The 23,012-nt window shown below is 52.3% G+C and overlaps 3 protein-coding genes across 7 annotated transcripts in view; 1 reads left to right on the forward strand and 2 right to left on the reverse strand.

Moving 5' to 3' along the window:
• The window catches only part of CGREF1 (cell growth regulator with EF-hand domain 1), a 20,815-nt gene extending 14,225 nt beyond the window's left edge, over window positions 1-6,590 (reverse strand). For both annotated transcript variants that reach the window (XM_003270628.4, XM_012497632.2), the window contains exon 1: window positions 6,323-6,590. The gene's annotated coding sequence lies outside the window, so the exon portion shown is untranslated. The remainder of the gene's footprint in view (window positions 1-6,322) is intronic.
• Window positions 6,591-12,334: 5,744 nt separating this feature from the next.
• On the forward strand, window positions 12,335-18,875 carry ABHD1 (abhydrolase domain containing 1). The gene is given in 9 exon segments (XM_030799576.1): window positions 12,335-12,639; window positions 16,568-16,728; window positions 17,071-17,263; window positions 17,445-17,489; window positions 17,639-17,751; window positions 17,879-18,052; window positions 18,228-18,270; window positions 18,364-18,541; window positions 18,654-18,875. Coding segments are annotated over 9 exon segments (1,233 nt in total). The 5' UTR covers window positions 12,335-12,525; the 3' UTR covers window positions 18,866-18,875.
• Window positions 18,876-18,881: 6 nt separating this feature from the next.
• On the reverse strand, window positions 18,882-22,781 carry PREB (prolactin regulatory element binding). 4 transcript variants are annotated; one of them, XM_030799572.1, is made up of 9 exons: window positions 22,393-22,781; window positions 21,638-21,827; window positions 21,231-21,451; window positions 20,957-21,037; window positions 20,716-20,840; window positions 20,344-20,517; window positions 20,125-20,197; window positions 19,794-19,953; window positions 18,882-19,627 (listed from the first exon to the last, which is right to left on the reverse strand). In XM_030799572.1, the coding sequence occupies exons 1-9, from the start codon at window positions 22,525-22,527 to the stop codon at window positions 19,533-19,535; spliced, it is 1,254 nt and encodes a 417-aa protein (XP_030655432.1). In that variant the 5' UTR covers window positions 22,528-22,781; the 3' UTR covers window positions 18,882-19,532. The 4 variants fall into 4 exon arrangements, with proteins under 4 accessions (XP_030655432.1, XP_012353158.1, XP_030655434.1 ...); XM_012497704.1 differs by lacking the exon at window positions 20,344-20,517; XM_030799574.1 differs by lacking the exon at window positions 19,794-19,953 and having other exon boundaries at window positions 19,574-19,627.
• Between the last annotated feature and the right edge of the window lie 231 nt (window positions 22,782-23,012).

Raw genomic sequence — 23,012 nt, forward strand, 5'->3', positions numbered from 1 at the left:
TTTGAGTATATCAAAAGTTTAAACTTCTGTGTCATGAAATATACCATAAATCAAGTTCGAGGAGACAAGTGACAGAGAACTGAAGGAATTGCAGCTAGTGTGTGGAGGCTTCCCGGGTCCCCAGAAGGGTGGGGTTCCACCACCTGGGCCTCAGCAGGAAGTATAAGACAGATATCTCCCTAGAAACCCTGTGGGTACTGAATGGAGGTCCAGGAGCTGCAGAGATGAGTGCCTTGTTTCCAGGAAGGTTAGAGAGAAGGCCCTGCCTACACAGTGCCTGAGAGGTCAGGAAGCAGCAGCTGAAGGAGGGTCTGGGTGAATGGGCAGAGAGAGGGCTGCCTCTCCCAGTTCTTTGTATCTAGAGTGCTGCTGGTTTGAAGAAGGGGACTGAGGTCAGCTGAGGGTTCCAGTCCCTAAGGTGGAAGGAGGGGTGCCTAATGGCTGAGAGAGCCAGTTGGCCAGGAGAATGCCAGAAGTTCTGGCCCCCTGGCCTGGGTGCCACAGAGAATACCATGGAAAGCACCAGCAGCTGCCACATGACAAAGACCAGAGGGCAAGCATCCGTAGGGAAGGCAAGTTAGATATAAGTTTGTACAATAAGGATAAATATTCATTTCTTTAATATTTATTGAACACGTGCCATATGTGAGACACTCTCTTATCACTAAGCTAATTGCTTAAGGTCGAATTACTTTTTCTTTTTCCCCCTAAAGCTTGCAAATATGTAAGTAGGAAAAGATACAAATGTTAAAACAAGAGAAACACAGAATTGCTATGGAATAGGTGGTACAGCCCAAAGTTGGGGGTATGGGCCCTGACCTCAGGCTGCCTCTCTTCAAATCTGGGCTCCGCAGCCCACTAGCTGTGCGGCTTTTCTGTGCTTCAGGTTCTCCATCTGTAATGCGGGGCTGACGAGAGCACCTCTGGCAGGGCTGTGGTGAGGGTTTCATTAATGAGACAAGATGTGTAAAGTGCAGTGCCTGATCTACAATAAGGCCTTTTTCCTTCCAAGAGTTCATCTGCACGGCCCCACAGTGGCTTCACACACCCCCTTCCCACCTGGCTCCTCTCAAATTGCTTTCTCTACCCCATCTGTTTACTGCTAGGACCCAGGCTGACAGGAGGCACTGGAGTAATTTAAATCCCTCAGAGCTGTCAAAACTCATCATCCAGGCTTCACGTGTTCTTACGCACTAGCAGGTGCCTTTTTTTTTTTTTTTTTTTTGAGATGGAGTCTCACTCTGGCACCAGGCTGGAGTACAGTGGAGTGATCTCGGCTCACTGCAACCTCCGTCTCCCAGGTTCAACCAATTCTCCTGCCTCAGCCTCCCAAGTAGCTGGGACTACAGGTGCATGCCACCACACCCAGCTGATTTTTGTATTTTTAGTAGAGACGGGGTTTCACCATGTTGGCCAGGATGGTCTCGATCTCTTTTTTTTGAGACAGAGTCTCGCTCTGTCGCCCAGGCTAGAGTGCAGTGGCGCGATCTCGGCTCACTGCAAGCTCCACCTCCCGGGTTCATGCCATTCTCTTGCCTCAGCCTCTTCGAGTAGCTGGGACTACAGGCGCCCGCCACCACACCCGGCTAATTTTTTGTTGTTGTTGTATTTTTAGTAGAGACGGGGTTTCACCGTGGTCTCGATCTCCTGACCTCGTGATCCGCCCACCTCGGCCTCCCAAAGTGCTGGGATTACAAGCGTGAGCCACCGTGCCCGGCCTGGTCTCGATCTCTTGACCTTGTGATCCGCCTGCCTCGGCCTCCCAAAGTGCTGGGATTATAGGTGTAAGCCACCACGCCTGGCCCTCAGATGCCTTTTAAAGGAGGATGTCTGTAAACTCCAAAGGATGACTCTGGGGGAAGCCGTTCAGGCATAAAGGGGAAGCACCCCTCAGATCCACTCATACTCTCACTCATTAGGCCACAGTGGTGGCTTTAAAAATCTGTCTACACATTCTTTGACATTCCTTCCCACAAAACTTGGAGTCTAACTCACCTCCCCTTGTATATGATCTGGACTTAGTGACTGGCTTCTAATGAGTTGCCAAAATGGTGCTTACATGACTTCCAAGTCCAGGTAATAAAAGTGACCTAGCTTATGCCTGGTTCTGGTTCTCCCCTTCACTTGACACACAGATATGCACCTCTGGAACTTTGAGCCACCATGGAAGGAGCCTGGCCTCCCTGAAACCACTCTATGGAAGGGACAGTGTGGAGAACCCACCTAGAAACAGATGCCTGAGAAGCCTCCAGCTCAAATCTTCCCAGCCCAACAACCAGACAGGGGAAAGAGCCAAGCTCCAGATAATTCTAACCCCCAGCCTCTGAGCTGCCCCAGCCAACACTGAATGCAGTAGAAATGTACTTGTCTCCACAGCCTGCACTCAAGTGCAAAGTCAACGTCAACGTTATCTTTGTGTGTGTGTGTGTGTGTGACAGGGTCTCACATGTTGCCCAGGCTCATCGGAAACCCCCGGGCTCAAGCAATCCTCCTGCCTCGGCTTTCCAAAGTGCTGGGATTATAGGCATGAGCTACCATGCCGGGCCCATTATCCTTTTAAGCCACTACATTTTGAGGTGGTTTGTTAAACTGCCATAGTAATTGGAAGACCAACCATATAAGGGCTGGCTTCATGGGTTTGCGTCCTGTGCAGTCACAAGGTCCCCACTCTCAGAGGGGCCCTGTGCTTGGGCTAATGCTCTGTTGTCACTATCTTGAAACTCTCAATCATTTTTGCACCGAGCCCTGCAAATTATGCACCTGGTCCTGAGTCCTACCCTGTGAATGACTATCACTCTCCTCTTCTTGGTCCTATGTACCCCTCATATATTTAACTCTTCAGTATGTTTAATGGACAGAAAACAGAGCTTTGGAACCAGCCAGACCTACTTTTAAACCCAAGCGCCACCACTGACTGTCCCTGTGACCTTGGGTAAATTAATTTTTCTCACTAAACTTCAGTTACCTTATCTGCATACTGGAGATAATATTTACCTCACAGGATTACAGTGAACATTAAATGAATAATGAGTTACTTCTGGCACAAACTAATATAGAAGACTTTTAGTGTTATCCCTGTCTCTGGTATTTTCTCCACTTAAAGAACCCTCCATACCCACATCAGATAAATCTTCCTTTGCTAGAATTCCACTGCTCTAGAATCTTCAATGGCTCCCTATTTCGATTATAGTCCAGAATCTTCACCTGGGCATTCAAGGCCTTCTACAGTCAGTATCAAGTTACTGTTGACTCATCTTCCAGTGCTGGATTATGATAGCACTCTGCTTCAAACAAAGGAGTTATTGGAGTCTCCTAAAATACTTTCCACTTTCACTTTTCAGTGCTTTTGCCCAACCTGTTCCATCCTCAATCTGGAATGTCCTGGGCCCTCCTGACAACCTTAGCATTCGGTTATAGTCCACCTCAAAAATGCAAGTGATTGGGCTGAGTACAATGGCTCATGCCTGTAATCCCAGTACTTCACAGGCCAAGGCAAAAGGATTGCTTGAAGCCAGGAGTTCGAGACCAGCATGGGCAGCAAAATGAGACCCCCATCTCTACAAAAAAACAAACAAAAATTGTTTTTTAATTAGACAGCATGGTGGCTCAAATCTATGGTCCCAGCTACTTGGGAGGCTAATGCAGGAGGATCACTTGAGCCCAGGAGTTGAAGGCTGCAGTGAGCTATAATTACACCACTGCACTCCAGCCTGGATGACAGCAAGATGCCATTAAAAAAAAAAATGGCCAGGTGTGGTGGCTTACACATGTAATCCCAGCACTTTAGGAGGCCAAGGCGGAAGGATCACCTGAGGTCAGGAGTTTGAGACCAGCCTGGCCAATGTGGTGAAACCCCATCTCTACTAAAAATACAAAAATTAGCCAGGCACAGTGGCACGTGCCCGTAATCCCAGCTACTTCGGAGGCTGAGACATGAGAATCGCTTGAACCCAGGAGGCAGAGGTTGCAATGAGCCAAGATTGTGCCATTGCACCCCAGCTGGGGTCACAGAGCAAGACTGTCTCAAAAAAAGGGAGAGAGAAAAAAAGTAAATGATGTGGACCTTCAGTATAATTTTTTTTTTGAGAAGGAGTCTCACTCTGCTGCCCAGGCTGGAGTGCAATGGCGTGATCTCAGCTCACCACAACCTCCACCTCCCGAGTTCAAGTGATTCTCCTGCCTCAGCCTCCCGAGTAGCTGGGATTACAGGCATGCACCACCATGCCCCGCTAATTTTGTATTTTTAGTAGAGATGGGGTTTCGGCATCTTGGCCAGGCTGGTCTTGAACTCCTGACCTCAGGTGATCCGCCCACCTTGGCCTCCCAAAGTACTGGGATTACAGGGATGAGCCACCACGCCGGGCCTATTCTCTCTCTCTCTCTCTCCCTTTTTTTTTTTTTTGAAATGGAGTCTCGCTCTGTCACCCAGGTTGGAGTGCAGTGGCGCAAAATCTACTCACCATAGTCTCTGCTTCCCAGGCTCAAGCGATTCTCCTGCCTCAGCTTCCCGAGTAGCTGGGATTACAGGTGTGCACCACTACACCTGGCTGATTTTTGTATTTTTAGTAGAGACGGGGTTTCACCACGTTGGACAGGCTGTTCTGGAACCCCTGACCTCAAGTGATCTACCCACCTTGGCCTCCCAAAGTGCTGGGATTACAGGCATGAGCCACTGCACCTGGCCAATATTCTAAGTAATGCTTCCAACTGTGACATTTTAGTACAAGTAACCCACCTCAGCGGTTTAAGGAAAGGCTAAGGCACCTCATGTAATGTGTAATGAGGTTAGTGTGACGTGTTGACACTTAGACATTTCTAAACATTAACAAAAGCTTTTGTAAGTGAGAGAAATAAAAGTTATTGAACCACTGCCTGTCCAATAAAAATGTCCGTAACCATTTTCTATAACTATAATGTGCATGAACATAATTACCCTAATAAAGACATGAAAGCCACCATAACTGTTAACAGTTGCCATGTAATTTAACAAAGTTATGTCACACACACGCACTCACACATTCACAATGACCCTCCGGCCCCAGTATTCTTCAAGCCTTTGCACCAGTGCATGGGAGGAGAGCACGCTCTACAGGTTAGACTTCTGATCAAATCCTGCCTCTGATACTACTCACTGTGGGACTTAGGCAGGTGTCTTAACCTCTCTTAGCCCTGGGATCTGAATTTTTTTTTTTTTTTTTTTTTTTGAGGCGGAGTCTCCATCGGTCCCCCAGGCTGGAGTGCAGTGGCACGATCTCTGCTCACTGCAAGCTCCGCCTCCCGGGTTCACGCCATTCTCCATTCTCCTGCCTCAGCCTCCCAAGTAGCTGGGACTACAGGCACCCGCCACCATGCCCGGCTAATTTTTTTTGTTTTTTAATAGAGACGGGGGTTTCACCGTGTTAACCAGGATGGTATCGATCTCCTGACCTCATGATCCGCCCGTCTCAGCCTCCCAAAGTGCTGGGATTACAGGCGTGAGCCACCGCGCCTGGCCGGGATCTACATTTTAAAAATGAGGATAACAGTATCTGTCTCCTAAAGGTTTGGGAAGGCTGTAATGAGAAAACTTAGGGTAGGTGCCTGGCACCAAGCAGGTGCTGCTTGGGTATTTCAGAGCCTCTGGGCTGTGGCAGGGGCCTTGCAGGGTTGTCCTGGGTAACTTCCCATCCAGTGCAAAAATTTCTTCCTCAGCAACCCTGTCAAATGGCCTCTGCTTGAATCATTCCAGGACAGGAACCTAGCACCTCACAGGCCGGCAGTTCCATCTCCTGTAGAGTCGAACTGCTGGGAAGCTAAAATTTTGAGTGGAATCCTCTCCCTTAATTCTTAATTTATTCCTCTGGTGCCCTTGTGCCTCCCAGCACCCATCCCCCAAGAAAGGAGACAGCGGCTACAGGGCTAGAGGAGCCCACACCCGGGAGCTGGTCCCTCGGCCACTTCCAAGGGGACGACAGCCTCGGGCCCTCCCCAGCGCTCCATTTCTTCTCGGTCAGATGAGGGGAAAAGCTCCCGCCAGCTGCCCCTCCCCCAGGACTGCTGGAACACGGAATGCGGGGCTGGGGGAAGCGCCTGGGTAACTGTGAAGCCCCAAATTCACACCAAGGAGCCTCAGGCTCGCTCTCCAGTCCCTTCCTCCACCTGCCCTCAGGGTACACAGGGGCAAGGGCCACTGCTCCCGCCGCGTCTGAGCCGCAGGGGATGCAGAGGGACTGCGCTCTTAGGATCTGGACCAGAGGCTGGAGGCCACCTCCCTCGCGCGGCTCTGGCTGGCTGACGGTGATGGGCTCGGGTCTCCGGCCGGCCGGGGCGGGGTGTCACCCACCTGCTGTGGCGCCGCGCGGCGCTGGGGGTCCAGCTCCGTGGGTGCTCCTGGCTGCTGCGCCGCCCGCGCCTCGCCTCCCGCCGCCGGCCTCCCCCGGGCCGCTCCACGTGGCCGCTCCACGTCGCCCTCCCGGCTGGAGCCGCCGCCCGGGCCGGGCAGAGTCCGGAGCCAGTGCCAGCCGCCGCCCCGCCCGCCGGACCTGGCCCTTCGCAGCTCCACCGGCGCCCTCGCAGCGCCCGCGGCCGGAGGGGCTGCGCGCGCCCGTGTGCGTGTGTGAGTGCGCATGTGCGCGTGTGCTCGTGAGTGCGCTCGTGTGCTTTTGCGTGTGCGTGTGTGCACATGCGTGTGACATTGTGAGCGTGCGTGTGTGCGCGTGTGAGCATGTGTAAGGATGCACGTGTGTGAGCGTGCATGTGTGCGCGGATGTGTGCGTGTGCCTGTATGCACACATGTGAGTACAGGGAGACCAAGAGACAGTGAGGCCAGTGTGCATCAGAAGTATGTTTAACTGTGCTCATGCTTTGGTTGCCACTTTCTCTGCCTGAGGGACCCAGATGTATGTGACAAAATGGAACCTAACTTACTGTTAGCATGTGCGGTTGTGGCTGGCATGTGTGGCTCTGTGTATGAGGAACTTGTGACACGGTAGGGGGTATTTTGTGTGACTGTGCATCCGTGTGATAGTGTGGGCTTCAGGGGCCGGGCGCCGTGGCTGACACCTGTAATCCCAGCACTTTGGGAGGCTGAGGCGGGTGGATCACGAGGTTAGGAGGTCAAGACCATCCTGGTTAACACAGTGAAACCCCGTCTCTACTGAAAATACAAAAACATTAGTCGGGCATGGTGACGCGTGCCTGTAGTGTCAGCTACTCGGGAGGCTGAGGCAGGAGAATGGCGTGAACCCGGGAGATGGAGCTTGCAGTGAGCCGAGATCACGCCACTGCACTCCAGCCTGGGTGACAAAGCGAGACTCCATCTCAAAAAATAAATAAATAAATAAATAATAAATGATAGTGTGGGCTTCAGGGTATGGCCAACGTGTGACTGACTGCCCAGGGGTGTGGTGGTGCAGAGTGTTAGAGGCATATGTATTGGGGTGTCAGGGTGAACTCTTCCTGAGTTGTTTGTGACACTCCGTCACAGCGACACTGTCATCACAGCGACAAGCCCACTCTCATCCTGTCCTCCTCCCAGTGATGAACACTGCTTGTCACTGCCTTTTTAGATCACGGATTCCGCTGGTTTCAGCAATACCTCTCCTACCTCTGGTCATTTCAAAAAGGTCTCCATTAGGCCGGGCGCGGTGGCTCACACTTGTAATCCCAGCACTTTGGGAGGCTGAGGCAGGCAGATCACGAGGTCAGGAGATCGAGACCACGGTGAAACCCCGTCTCTACTAAAAATACAAAAAATTAGCTGGGCGTGGTGGCCTGTAGTCCCAGCTACTCTGAGGGGCTGAGGCAGGAGAATGGTGTGAACCTGGGAGGCGGAGCTTGCAGTGAGCTGAGATTGCGCCACTGCACTCCACGCTGGGTGACAGAGCGAGACTCCGTCTCAAAAAAAAAAAAAGTTTTTTTTAAAAAACAACAACAACAACAACAACAACAACAACAAAAAGGTATCCATTTTCTTCAGCGTCAGAGTTCCTCAGGGCCCTCTCCTCACTCTCCGTCTGCTCATGTGCTCATCTGCTCACCTAGCTCCCATCACTGTTATGCATTGACTCGTGTCCTTCACAAAGTTATATGTTGAAGTCTTAACCTCCAGTACTTCAGACTGTGACCTTATTTGGAAATAGGGTCATTGCAGATGTAATTCATTAAGATGAGGTCATACTGGAGTAGGGTGGGCCCCTAATCAATATGACTGGTGTTCATATCAAAAGAGGAAATGTGGACACAGACACACACATAGGAAGAATATTGCTATGGCCTGAATATCCCACCAAATTCACGTGCTGAAATTTGGACCCCATTGTGGTGATATTAAGAGGAGGAAGCCGGGCACAGTGGCTCACACCTGTAATCCCAGCACTTTGGGAGGCTGAAGTGGGAGGATCTCTTGAGGCCAGGAGTTTTCGACCAGTCTGGGCAACATAGTGAGACCGTGTCTCTACAATAAATAAATAAATAAAAATTTGGCATGGTGGTGCACGCCTGTAGTCCCAGCTATTTGGGAGGCTGAGGCAGGCAGATCCCTTGAGTCCAGGAATTTGAGGTTACAGTGAGCTGTGATCCTGCCACTGCACTCCAACCTTGGTGACAGAGCGATATCCTGCCTTTGAAAAAAAGCAAAAAGAAGTAGGGCCTTTTGGGACATGATGAAACCATGAGGGCTCTCCCCTCATGAAGGGATTAATGACCTTATGAAAGAGGTTTCTGAGAGAGTTCACCCCTCTTGCTCTCTTGCCTTTCTGTCCCTTCTGTCACATGAGGAAACCCAGAAGCACCATCTCTGAGGAACGGACCTTCACAGACACCAAACCTGCCAGTGCCTGGATCTTGGACTTCCCAGTCTCCAGAACTGTGAGGAATAAATTTCTATTGTTTGTAAATTACTCAGTCTGTGGGATTTTGTTATAGCAGCACAAACACACTAAGATGTTCGTGAAGATGAAGACAGAGATCAGGGTGATGCTTCTACCAGTCAGGGAGTGCCAAAGATTTCCAGCAAAACGCCAGAAGCCAGGGGAGAGGCATGGAATAGATTATTCCTCACAGCTCCCAGAACGAACCCACGCTACTGATATTTCAATCTTGACTTCTAGTCTCGAGAAGTGTGAGACAATAAATCTCTGTTGTTTAAGACAGTCCTCAACCTTTTTGGCACCAGGGACCAGTTTCAGAGAAGACAATTTTTTTTTTTTGAGACAGAGTCTCACTCTGTCACCCCAGCTAGAGTGCAGTCGTGCTATCTCAGCTCACCGCAACCTCCAGCTCCCAGGTTCAAGCGATTCTGATGTCTCAGCCTCCCAAGTAGCTGGGATTACAGGTGTGCACCACCATACCCAGCTAATTTTTATTTTTTTATTTTTTTAGTAGGGATGAGGTTTCACCATGTTGGCCAGCCTAGTCTCGAACTCCTGACCTCAGGTGATCTGCCTGCCTTGACCTCTCAAAGCATTGGGCGTTACAGGCGTGAGCCACCGTGCCCAGCCTCAGAGAAGACAATCTTTCCACAGATCAGAAGGGTTGGGGGTGAGGGGGATGGTTTTGGGATGAAACTTCCACCTCAGATCAACAGGCACTAGATTCTAATAAGGAGCACGTAACCCAGATCCTTCTCGTGTGCAGTTCACAATAGGGTTTGCACTCCTATGAGAATCTAATTCCACTGCTGATCTCAGGCAGTAATGCTTGCTCATCCTGCTCACCTTCTGCTATGCCACCTGGTTCCTAATAGGCCATGGACCAGTACCAATTTGCAGCCCAGGGGATTGGGGACCCCTGGTTTAAGACATCCAGTTTGTAGTGCTTTCTTACAGCAAACTGCCAACTCATACACCACCTAAATGCTGATGATTGCCAATTCTCCAGCTCCAATCTCTAAGCCCCAGGCCATTTCAGGCATTGAATATCCTACTAATTTTTGCCTGAGTTTTAATTTATAAAGGTGGCTGAGTGAGGACATGAAGAGGTCACTGCCATTGAAGGAAAAGCTTAATGTTATTCGCAGTTCCCCTAGAAACAAAAGACACGGTCATGGTGGGAAATGCCAGTGTCACTCATGAGGCAGAAAGAAGAAAGGGGAAGGTACAGGCCTTTATTGGGGTTTACTTCTCCGAGTAAGGCAAGAGAAGCAGTTTGGGACTGGCTAGTTTGAATAATTCCAGAGCGCTCTGGGGCACAGGGACTGGTCCCAGTTACCTGGTCCTGGGTTGATTTAGGGCAGGGGAGATACTGGCTTGGAATGTGAAAGTTAGAGAAAGGAAGTGCTCAGAGTATGAGCTCTGGATTGTAGGGTAGATGTAAACAACCTTGGCCATGAGGTTGGCCCTGTGATTTATGGATGCCAAATAGACAAATACAGAACCTAAGGAAACACAGTTAAAACACCTACCAGCACCCCAACTTCTACATGTCTGTGTCTAAATGCATCATCTTCCTCTTCAAACCTTCCTCTCCTCTGTTTCCCTGTCCTAGGGATGGACACTTTATATCTGTGCAGTCAGAAACCTGGGGGTCAGGCCGGGTGCGGTGGCTCACGCTTGTAATCCCAGCACTTTGGGAGGCCGAGGCGGGCGGATCACGAGGTCAGGAGATCGAGACCACGGTGAAACCCCGTCTCTACTAAAAATACAAAAAATTAGCCGGGCGTGGTGGCGGGCACCTAAAATTAGCCGGGCGTGGTGGCGGGCACCTGTAGTCCCAGCTACTCGGAGAGGCTGAGGCAGGAGAATGGCATGAACTCGGGAGGCGGAGCTTGCAGTGAGCCGAGATTGCGCCACTGCACTCCAGCCTGGGCGACAGAGCGAGACTCCGTCTCAAAAAAAAAAAAAAAAAAAGAAACCTGGGGGTCATCCATGTTCCTCCTTCTTCCCCTGCCTCCAATCTACTACCAGGTCCTATCAATTCTGCCACTGATCTTGAAGATCTTCACTCCTCTCCTGGATATCCTCCAGTCCAGGCATCTTTTGAGTCTGGCGTTCTGTTAGCAGCCTCCCAGTGGTCTCTCTGCTTCTACTTTCCTCCTCCTCCAATCTATTCTCCGAGCAACTGAATGATTCTCCTAAAACATAACTCATGTCACTCTTCCCTTCTTAAAACCCTTGGATGGCTTTCCTCTGACCCGAGGATAAACTGCAGCAATTATGTGGTCCTTGACCACCCATATGCTCCAGTCACACCAACTTTCCTTCTGTTCCCTTAAGACATCCTTCACCTCCAGGCTTTTGCCTATGCTGCCCCCTCTGCTGGAACACCCGCGCCTGAAGTCCGGGCACCCCCGCAGTGCTCCCATGGCAGCTGGTACTTCTCTTGTGTGGACCCTGTTAAGCCCTGATGACTTGTGGACCTCCTAGAAGCTTTACGGTATATTGATACCTAGGCTCCTCTCCAGACCAGTTGTATCGGGGGTAGGGCCTGGGCACCGGTAGTTTTAAAAATCCTAGATGATTCCGATCTGCAGTCAAGGTTGAAAGCCACTACTTGGCCAGGCGCGGTGGCTCACACTTGTAATCCCAGCACTTTGGGAGGCCGAGGCGGGCGGATCACGAGGTCAGGAGATCGAGACCACGGTGAAACCCCGTCTCTACTAAAAATACAAAAAAATTAGCCGGGCGTGATGGTGGGCGCCTGTAGTCCCAGCTACTCGGAGAGGCTGAGACAGGAGAATGGCGTGAACCCGGGAGGCGGAGCTTGCGGTGAGCCGAGATCGCGCCACTGCACTCGAGCCTGGGTGACAGAGTGAGACTCCGTCTCAAAAAAAAAAAAAAAAAAAAAGAAAGCCACTACTCTTAGTAGACGACCTCCTACATTTCAATGAAGACACGGACAGTAACATGGGGGATCTGTATCAAGTGCCTGGTACAGGGCGGGTGGTGAGCAAATTATCTACTGTACAAGGACTGTGTGGCAGGGACTGTATGAGACAATGCAGAGTGACACTGCAGGAAGCTGCATGTGTTGCAATGCTACCACTGAGCAGCTGAAAGCTTTGTGACAGTGTGGGGTGTCACAGTCAGACAGTGACTGGTGAGGGTCACTGTGAATGGCTGTAGTGTGTGACAGAGCGGAATGTCACCGCAGGAGTAGCTGTGTCCTGTGTGTGACTGACTGCGAGCGCCTAAGGGACTCTGGCTAGGCTGCTGGACTCGGGCGTCACCGGGGAAGAGTTTGAGGGAGCTGGAGATGCCCTGCACCAAGATGGCAGCTGGGGGAGGCCGCTTGTCTCTGGCTGCACAGCCAGGAACGGCGGAGGGGAAGCAGAAGGCGGGGGAGGGCGGGAAGCCATTCGCAGGTCACTCGGGTTAGATCCACGCGAGGCACTAGGCGCAGCCGCCCAGCCCCGCGACCAACTAGCGCGGCCTCTCGCCGCCTAGCCGCGGGCACCGGCGGTGGGCGGGGCCAGCAGCGCAAACGGCAGCAGCGGGGACCGGACCTGCACAGGCCGCCTATGACGGGCGGCGGGTGGGCCCGCGAGTCACAGCTGGCCAACCGGGGCCAGCCAGGAGCCTGAGGGTCGGAAGCCCAAGTCAACACAAGATGCTGAGCTCCTTCCTGAACCCCCAGAATGGCACCTGGGCAGACACCTTCTCTCTGCTCTTGGCTCTTGCCATTGCCCTCTACTTGGGTTACTACTGGGCATGTGTGCTTCAGGTGGGTGCGGGTCCAGCGCTCTGGCCAGCGGGTTTGGGTGTAGGGGGCAGCTTCCAGACACGAGCTTGAGCCCTTGGTGGGAGCTGGGATGGTTGGGCTTCCCCACCGGTGAAATTTGCTACCACCGAAGGGAGAGTTGGCTCTGCCTCCCTAGTGCCTCTGCATCCCATGTGATCCCCATGCCAGCTGGGCCTTTTGGGTACCGGAGGGTGCTGCTCCCTATAATGTGGACAAGCATTTGGGAAAAGGTGGGGTGGAAGGCATCCTGAGGTGTCAGAGATGTGCACACTTTGTGTTCCTTTTTAGGTGGTTTAGCTGAGTCTTTCAGCTGCACTGAAGGAAGGAACCAGAGGTCTGCGTGGTCATGGCTAACTCCCAATACCACCTACCCCCCAAATAGCTTAGTAGGGCCTCCCTTCCCTTAAGGGCTGGCTGAGGTGAGAACTGCCCTAGCTCAGAACTGATGGATGACCCTAACTGTCTTTTCTCATTCAGCCCTGTTTGATGTTCCAGGTTCTCCATATAGTGTGATGAGAAAGTTTGAAGAGGTTGATTTTGATGAATTTGGAGATTTTTCTCACTGAAATTTAGATAAATACATAACTTACATATCCAGGAAAAGCCAAATCTTTTAATCTTCATTAAACTCTGTTCTAGGTAGCTGAGTCTAACAAGACACCTACTGGTTTGAGTCCTTTCAAAAGGTCTATAGGAGACTTTAGTGTTACCTAGACTTTTCCATATTTTCAGAGCTTTCTACATTGGCATATATTGTTTACTAAATGTCTTCCTTAGGGCCGGGTGTGGTGGCTCACACCTGTAATCCCAACACTTTGGGAGGCAGAGGCTGGAGGATCGCCTGAGGTCGGGAGTTCGAGCGCAGCCTGATCAACATGAAGAAACCCCGTCTCTACTAAAAATACAAAAATTAGCCAGGCGTGGTGGCACATGCCTATAATCCCAGCTACTCGGGAGCCTGAGGCAGAAGAATTGCTTGAACCTGGGAGGCGGAAGTTGCCATGAGCCGAGATCATGCCATTGCACTCCAGCCTGGGCAACAAGAGTGAAACTCCGTCTCAAAAAAAACAACAAAAAAAGTCTTCCTTAATAAAACAGTTAAAAACTCCAGGCCTCACAATACTCTGTAGGCCTCACTTTACACATCAGATTTGGAAGGTCATTTCAGAACAAAACTGCCCCTAAGGAAACACTTTCCTTTACTTGCAACTAGCTGCACAGAAATCTGGGCCCCTGCCGCTTTATAGACTAAACCCTTTATAAGCTAACGAATACTGGTTAAAAATGCAGGAAAAGTGCTATTCTGGAGGCCCTCTAGATATGGTGTTTGGATTGTCCAGCACCGTAATGGATCTATACTGATTTAAGCATAGCAACCAGTGGCATATTGTAATACTAATTCATTCTCAGGAGGGAGTCAAGAAACATTTTCTTGAGTTAAAATCAAATTAACCCACATAAATCAAACCTGTGAACAAATTTATAAGTCTTGTTCCACACTACTGGGCCGTTTGACCAAGGAATTAATAAACTGATAGTAACTCGGCCGAGCACAGTGGCTCATGCCTGTAATCCCAGCATTTTGGGAGGCTGAGGCGGGTGAATCACTTGATGTCAGGAGTTCGAGACCCGCCTAGCCAACATGGTGAAACCCCCATCTCTACTAAAAATACAAAAATTAGTCGGGCGTGGTGACACAAGCCTGTCATCCCAGCTACTCAGGAGGCTGAGGCAGGAGAATCGCTTGAACCCAGGAGGCGGAGGTTGCGGTGAGCTGAGATGGCACCACTGCACTCCAGCCTGGGTGTCAAAGCAAAACTCCATCTCAAAAAAAAAAAATGGATAACAACTCAAAATCTTGGCAATTAGGAGGCAATACACGACAGTGACTAGACAGCGCAGGCTCTAGAGTCAGACAGACCTGGGTTTGAATCTCCTGCTCTGCCACTAACTAGCTCTGGCAAGCTTCTGGCCCTTGACAATTTATTCAGCATTCAAATCCGTTCGCATAGGGCGATCACAGAACCTATTTCATGGAACTGTTATGAAAATCACAAGACAAAATTTGTGTGAAGTGCTTAGCACAATGCCTGGAGCTTAATGAGCACTCAACAAATCTTACCTACAAGCACTGGTGGTAATGTCATAGTTAATAATTTTGTTTTGCCTCTTGCTTGCTGTGTAACTGGACAAACCACTTAACCTCTGTCAGTCATAACTTCTTCACTTATAAAATATCTCATAAGCTTGGGCTTAGCCCAGTGCCTGCACACGACTGACAGCTGTCATAATTCCAGGGCTTAAGGACTAGGGTCCAAAGTCACATCTCCCAACAGTTGCACTATCAACTTGGCCTCTCTACCATTTGCCCCTGTAGAGTATAGGAACTGTACTGGAGATAGAAATCTGGTCCTCATGTTCCTTAGGGCCCACTGCAGATATGCAGTTTCTATTCTTGAACCTATGGCATACTCCTCCTTCACATGCCTTCCACATGGCTAGGCTCTCTCGTTCACTTGATGTCTGTCCAGAACACAGCAGAGAAGCTGAAAGTCAGGGCTCAGTGCCCACTGACCTCATCTGTCCCTGTTATTTCATCCTTGTCACCTTCCCCCTGGCTAGCATGAAGGAAAAAAAAATCGATTCACATTAGGGCTGTTCTTCCTTTAGGGCACAATCTAACAGCAGGGGCCCCACAAGTAAGAGAAGATAAGGTCCCTGGTAGAAAGAAGCCTGTTAGGCCAGACGCAGTGGCTTACGCCTGGAATCCCAGCACTTTGGGAGGCCGAGGCGGGCGGATCACGAGGACAGGAGATCGAGACCATCCTGGCGAACACGGTGAAACCCCATCTCCACTAAAAATACAAAAAAAAAAAAAAAAAATTAGCCAGGCGTGATGGCGGGCACCTTAGTCCCAGCTACTCAGGAGGCTGCTGAGGCAGGAGAATGGCATCAACTCGGCTTTCAGTGAGCCGAGATTGCGCCACTGCACTCCAGCCTGGGCAACAGAGCGAGACTCTGTCTCAAAAAAGAAAGAAAGAAAGAAAAGACGGTGTCTCACTGTATCACCAGGCTGGAGTGCAGGGGCACGATCTCGGCTCACTGTAACCTCTGCCTCCCAGGTTCAAGTGATTTTCCTGCCTCAGCCTCGCGAGTAGCTGAGACTACAGGCGCGTGCCACCATGCCTGGCTAATTTTTGTATTTTTAGTAGAATCGGGGTTTCACCATGTTGGCCAGGATGGTCTCCATCTCTTGACCTTGTGATCTGCCCACCTTGGCCTCCCAAAGTGCTGGGATTATAGGCATGAGCCACTGCGCCCGGCCGGGTTCATTTTCAACTGCAAAGTAAAGGCTGAAGATTGAATGGTGCTGCATTTCTTCAGCCCCTGCCCAGAACCCCGACTTTTTCTGCAGATCAGCTGGGCACTTATTTATCAACAGGGTCTCACTGTCACCCAGGCTAGAGTAGAGTGGTACTATCATAGCTCACTGCAGTCTTGAACTTCTGGGCTCCAGTGATCCTACCATCTCAGCCTCCCAAGTGGCTGGGACCACAGGCGCACACCACTAAGCCTGGCTGTTTACATTACCTGCTCTCTCCAAAATGGGTCTGGGGCATGGATAGGCTGAGCGGGAAAGTCAGCACTCAGTCAACTCAGCAGCTCCCAGTTCAGGGTCAATTCTGGGCAGTGACACTCCAGGACTGGGCCTTTTAGGGGCTCTAGCTGGAGTGTATTATCAGAGACTTGGCCATTCAACTGAGCTGTGCTGAGTATCTCACATGCAGACAAAGCAGGGTCCTCCAGGCTGGCCTCTGGAGAGGGGGGCCCCCTCACCCTCTGGTGTTGGGTGCCTCACTAGCTTGGTGCAAAAGTCAGGGCAGTGGGGCAGACTGTTGTGTGATGACAGAGGCCTCGGCTGGTGGCTGGGCCGCAGTTTCTGGCCTTCCTGGAGCAACACTGTTCCATCACTACGGAGACTTTCTACCCAACGCTGTGGTGTTTTGAGGGGTGACTACAAAGCATCTCCCAAGTCCTCCTGCAGTCTCAGCCCCTAGTCCTTTATCAGAGGTAAGAAGGGACAGAACAGGGTGAACATGAAACCCCAGGTATCTAGGGAAAATCTATCTACCGCTTTTAAAATGTAGGTAATCTGTCTCATCTACATCCCTGTGTTGAGGGTTCAATAACAATGGATGTTATATGGAAGGGCTACATAATTGCACAGCCATCAGGTCATCTTTTATGTCCCCATCCCACATTGTCAAGCCTTACCGTTTTACATGAAGAACACCCTCAGATGATGCTGATGGGAAGTGGTAAGACTTGTTTGTGGGTGGAGCAGGGGGCAAACCTTTTGAATTACATTAAGTTCTTAATAGTATCTTTGTGTGCCTCTTCCTCCAAAACCAGTGACATTCTCCAAACACCAGATGGAGGCCAGCTCCTGCTAGACTGGGCCAAGCAGCCTGACAGCAGCCAAGACCCTGATCCTACTACGCAGCCCATTGTGCTGCTGCTTCCTGGCATCACCGGCAGTAGCCAGGAGACATACGTCTTGCACCTAGTTAACCAAGCTCTGAGGAATGGCTACCAGTAAGGATGGGTGCAGCCCCAGAATGGGGTGGCATCTGAGAACGTGTACTAGGGGAAGTCAATCCGGACACTGATAGAAGTCAATCCGCTACACGAAGGGAGGCTTTGGACAGGGGTCTTTCTGAAGACTACTGAAAGGGGAGAGGGGCTAAGAAGGGTCTGGCTAAGATGTACCTGTGTGTGCCACAGAGCTGTCGTGTTTTAACAACCGGGGCTGCCGTGGGGAGGAACTGCGGGTGAGTAGCCACCTTCCTCATAGCAGCCCTTCACCCACTCCCTTTAGAGATCCTTGGCCCTGGGGCTCTACCTCCTATTCTTCCTCAGTTTCCCCTCCACCTCCTGGCCACGGTCTCCCTCTCTACCCAATGATCTTGTTTGCCCTCAGACACACAGGGCTTTTTGTGCCAGCAATACTGAAGATCTAGAGACAGTCGTGAACCACATAAAGCACCGCTATCCCCAAGCTCCACTGCTGGCCGTGGGCATCTCTTTTGGAGGGTAAAGATTGCCTGGGTTTAACCCAGAGGCCCAGTCTTCCTTTCTTTCCTCCTCCATGTCCCCTTCCTCTGTCCCAACTCACATTAATGCAAACCCTTCTTTCATGGTCCCTTGTCCAGTTCTACAGGATACTGGTGCTGAATCATCTGGCACAGGCCGGGCAGGCTGCAGGGCTGGTGGCAACACTGACTCTGTCTGCATGCTGGGATTCCTTTGAGACCACTCGCTCCCTGGAAACCCCACTCAACTCACTGCTCTTCAATCAGCCCCTCACTGCTGGGCTCTGCCAACTTGTGGAACGGTAGGGTCGTGGCAAGTGGGAGGAGGCAGTAGACAGAGTAGGATGGCAGACACTCCAGGCTCTCCTAGTGCTTGGTCAGTTCTCTCTGGGCTTCCTCACACGAGATAGTAAGACAGGGCCTGGGGGCGGGGGGTCAGGTCCAGGTGTCAAGCCAAACTCTTATGTACTCTTGCAGAAACAGAAAGGTGATTGAAAAGGTGGTGGACATAGACTGTGCTATAGGTATAATCTTCAGCCATGCCCCTGGCTCCCCCCAAATGAGTCTTCCACTATCCTATTCTTTATCATCTTAGCCTATCCTACGGTGACACCTGCAGGCCCGCACAATCCGCCAGTTTGATGAGCGCTACACATCTGTGGCCTTTGGATATCAAGACTGTGTTACCTACTATAAAGCAGCAAGCCCTAGAACCAAGGTAGATGCCATCCGGATCCCTGTGCCCTGTCTCAATGCAGCAGATGACCCCTTTTCTCCCCCGTCTGTGGTGAGTACTCTGAATTAGGACACTTTGGCCCCAAGGAAAATGGGCCATGAGGGACGCGACAGACAGCCCGGGCACCCAGTGAAGGCCAACGTTTCTAACCTCTGACCCTCTCCTAGCCCTTCCCATACAGGCCGCCCAACACTCCCCCTACGCTGCGCTGCTCATCACAGCCCGGGGTGGCCACATCGGCTTCCTGGAAGGGCTGCTCCCATGGCAGCACTGCTACATGAGCCGCCTCTCGCATCAGTACGCCAAAGCCATCTTCCAGCACCCAGAGGGGCTGCCTGACCTCAGGGCTCTCTCACCTTCTGAGGACAGAAATAGCTGACAAGAGTACCATTTGAGGTCTCAGTTCACTCTTTCCTTGTTTATTAAATATCAACTTTTCCTGCCTAATGGGCTGAGGTTCATTTTCCCATTCCTCAAGGTTAGGGTAGACTACCTAGGAACTTATTGCATCTTTAGGCTGGCTGGCTTAGTGCTACCCATCTGAACCCCCAGATTACTACCCAAGTCTTCCTTTTGCCCCTTCCTGCCCTAACAGCAAGTACCAGGCCATTCCCTTCCCCAGCAAATGCCAGGGGCTTCATGTGAAGAGGAACTGGCCACAGGGCTGAGGGAAGGAGAAACTGTTTCTGCAGGAAAGACAGCAGTGCCTCCAGGCTCTTGGGCATCTTCACATGTTTCTAGAGAAAGGACAAGCTCAACTCTGGAGCCTCTGGTAGGCAGAAGGAAGGAGGCAGGGAGTATGGCCTGGGCTTCAGATACTGCTGTTCTGGATGGATCCACAGATGATGAAGGCAAGGTTCCTGGGACCTGGAGTCACGCAGGGCCATAACCAAGCCTTTTCACTAGAAGGGCAGGCAGTGCCCATTCATCTTGTCAGAGGCAACCTCAGCTGTGGACCCAAATGGAGTGAGCAAAGGGAGTTCAGGCCTCCACTCTGCTCTAGAGATGGCAGTGTCCAGGCTCCTGATTCCCAGGAAGGAGGGAAGCTAAAGGAAACCTGGAAAGGCACTCTGGAGCAGCAGGATGGTCACAACAATAAGCCCGACACACAGCAGGAGCAGGAGCCACACAGGAACACTCTCTGCAGGAGGGAAAGGGAGGAGGTCAGCAGGCAAAGTGGCTTCCCAGCCTGAAAACCAGAACCCTTCAAAGGCGGAGTGGCACAAAGAGCCCAGCCTCCAGGGGGGCACGTTTCTGGTCCAGTTAAAGGTGGGGTGGTGCCTGCCTGCCCCGCCCCAATGACTCACGCCGTGAGGGCAACAGATGCAGCTGGCAACGACTGTCCACAGCCACAGAGAACAGGGCAGTTTCATGGGACCCAAGGAGTTCTGGACCACGACCCTTCTCAGGTAGAAAGGCCACATCCGTCACCACAATGCCATGGGCCTCCCTCACGTAGTAGAGGCACTGCGGGCAGAAGGAAAACCAGTGAGGAAAGGCCTAGCTGGGAACTCTCTTTCTGGAAAACCCGCCCCCAGGTTTTCCCTCAATAGAACGGGCCAGACTCCTTCCTGCAAACTCAGGGTAGAGACAGGCCTACAGTCCACCCACAGGGCCATGCCAACCTCCACCCATTACCTGGAGAGAGAAAGCTATGTAGATGGCAACAGAGCCAGTGACTGTGCCCAGGCCTAGGAAGGTGCCGGACTCACTGCAACAAACAATAAAGTGTTCGTTGTCCTGGAGGCTTGTGCAGCAACCCTCAACCCCAATACCGGTCCGCAAAGACCCAGGCAGGACTCCTTTCCAAGCTCCCTCAGGGACCCCCTACCTAGCTAAGGCAGCAATGTCTCACACCTGACATTGAGGCAGGAGACGACTTCATGGCCACAGGACTTGGTCCGAAGGGGCAAGAAGTTGGAGCCATCCCAGGCTGTGAGGTAGCAGGGAGGGGGCTGGCGCAGGCGCTTGTGGGGAATTTGCACTGTGAAGAGTCGCAGGCCAGCAGGCTGGTCTGGAACCTGCCCGAACCTGGGGGCCGGATGAGGGGCTATTCAGCTCCTGGGGCCTGCCCAACCTTCCTCAGAGGTTTGTGCACCACCTGCACCCTGGTCAGACCTGGGGTAACACTCAACAAGTTCCTCCCCGCTCTCCCATCCCCAGTCTTTTCCCTCTTCCCCACCACAGCTGGGCTATGCCTCTTTCAGCCACCCCCCAAAGTCTTCACACCTGCAGGCCTGGTAGCGGTAAGGTGTGCTGGAAAAGGTGGGTCCATTCTCTTGCCAGTGCAGCTGTGTCACCAGCTGATCCTTCTGCCACACAGAGGCCTTAAGGTCCCGGCCCACAGTTACCAACTAGTTAGGAATAAAGATTCCAAGGATGGACAGGTTAGGGGATCCACTTATTGGGCAAGCAGCATAAGCACCTCCTCTCTCCTTTCTCCACCCTCCTCCCGCCCCCACCCCCTCACCTTGCCATCAGGCCCTAAAGCCAGGTCTTCAATCTCCCCTTCGTGGGCTTTGAACTCCAGAACCTTCTCCAGGCTGGGTACCTGTAGCCAAACCACCACCGTGGTTAACTCAGGTGTCCAGCAAGTACACTGTGACTGATCCCCATGCCACCCCTTCTAATGACCCCTCAATGCAAGCTTCATTCACAAGTTTCCCAGATGCCACGTTCAGCTTCTCACAATTTTGATCTTGCTGCTACTGACATTCATCCTCCCTAACCCTGCAAACCCACACCTTCCAGACACGGACGTAGCCATCTGTCCCTCCAGTGGCAAGCAGGGTATTATCGCGGTTGAAGCACACAACTTTCTGCAGTGGATCGGAGCTGAAGTCTGTCTGCACCGCCTGCAAATTCTCTACCCTGAGTTCTAGCCCCTCATGCTGAGTTTCCGCTCCACATTTCTTCTCTGCTGGGGCTGCTCCCTTCCTTTGTCGAGGCCCCTGCTCCTTGGAACCTGTAACACAAATACTTGGCCAGGTTCCAGGCTTCTACAGTAAGGCCCCTCTCTCCGTGGCAGGTGCCCATACAACTTCCAGCTTGCTACCAAAACCCTACTTCCAGACCCACTTCTTTAGAGACAGCAAGAGTGACCTTACTCATTCAACCCTTTCCCCAAGGGGGTAGAGAGGGAGCTCCTTACCGGCCTTCTCTGCCTTGTTGCCCTTCTGTTGATGGGCCTGGAAGCGCAGGAGCTGACAGTGGGCATCCTGCCCTGCAGCAAGGATGTCACCAGCCAGTGCCAAGTTCATGGTGGCCCGTGTCTCTGTGTCATGGGAGTGCAGCAAGGAGGCACTCAAGCGCCCATTAATCCGCTCTAGCTGCAGAAAGTGCTGTGGGAGGGGGAACCCGGATAAGCAAGTTCAGGGGTGCCCAGAGAGCATGTCTAGGGAAGAGTCTGATGTCTTACCCCTTTGCTTTCTGCACGTTCTAGTTCACAAGGGTTTCTCGAGTCTTTTTTCTCTCATTTGGGCCTCACAAATCTATACAGTGAGCAGGACTGGGATTATTACCTCTATTTTACAGAACAGGGTGAAGCTCAGAAGAGGGAAGGAACTTAGCCTAAACCCAAATGCACCACTCTCGCCGCTGCTAGAGGGCAGGCAAGACCTCCCGGAAAAGGCCAGGATAAGACCCCTGGAGCTGCTCTGAGGCGGAGCTGAAGCGTTCCTGCCGACTCTGCAGCTGTGTGCAGTTTTCACTTTACCTTAAAAGCCTCTCCTCCGCCCGCTGAGTTCTCGACTGAAATTCGCGCCTGGGCGTCAGGCAAGCGGGTCTCCCCAGCAGAAGTGGGCAGGGCGCGAAGCTGGAGTGTGGCCCGCCCCGCGACCCCCCGGCCACCCTGGAATCGCCGCCAGCCCGCAGCAAGACCCAGCCCCAGTGGCCCTGGGCTCTCACCACGCCATTCTTTATGCCTGTCTTGGCAGCGCCTCCTCCGCCCGCAGCGATGAGCAGCCCTGTGCTAGGGTCGACCTGAAGCGCGTACAACGGGAACGGAGCCCGGTACAGCTCTGGCGCCCGGCGCCGGCCCATCCCGCCCGGCGCGCGTTCACTGCCCGCACCGCGGCACCCAGGACATGCCGCGCCGGGCCTTCGACTACTGCTCCGGCCGCTGGTGATCTCGGCCCCGTCGCCGCCGGGAGCACTCCCGACCCCTCTCACACCAGGGAGTTGCCAAAACCCTGACCACGGGCAGGCAGCTGAGGCTCAGCTCCGGTCCGTCCAAGTCGGTCTCGCAGACGCGCACTGCGCACGCGCACCTGTCTCGCGGCTCCCTCCGCGCAAGCGCAGGAGTGCCGACACGCGTCAGCACTAGCCGGCCGCGGGGCAGCGTTTCCCGGGGCGGGGCTTCGCTTCTCTACCCCTGGTGCGGAGGCACAGTCGCCCAGCACCGACTTCGCCATCTTTGTGCGGGGCGCGGGACGCGGGCGGAGGAGGTGGAGCCAATGCAGGTTGATGAAGGTCAACCTTTAATAAAGAAATCCGACTCGCGCCTGTAATCCCAGTACTTTGGGAGG

The sequence above is a fragment of the Nomascus leucogenys genome, chromosome 19 (genome assembly GCF_006542625.1).
Source record: "Nomascus leucogenys isolate Asia chromosome 19, Asia_NLE_v1, whole genome shotgun sequence".
Classification (NCBI taxonomy): Eukaryota; Metazoa; Chordata; class Mammalia; order Primates; family Hylobatidae; genus Nomascus; species Nomascus leucogenys.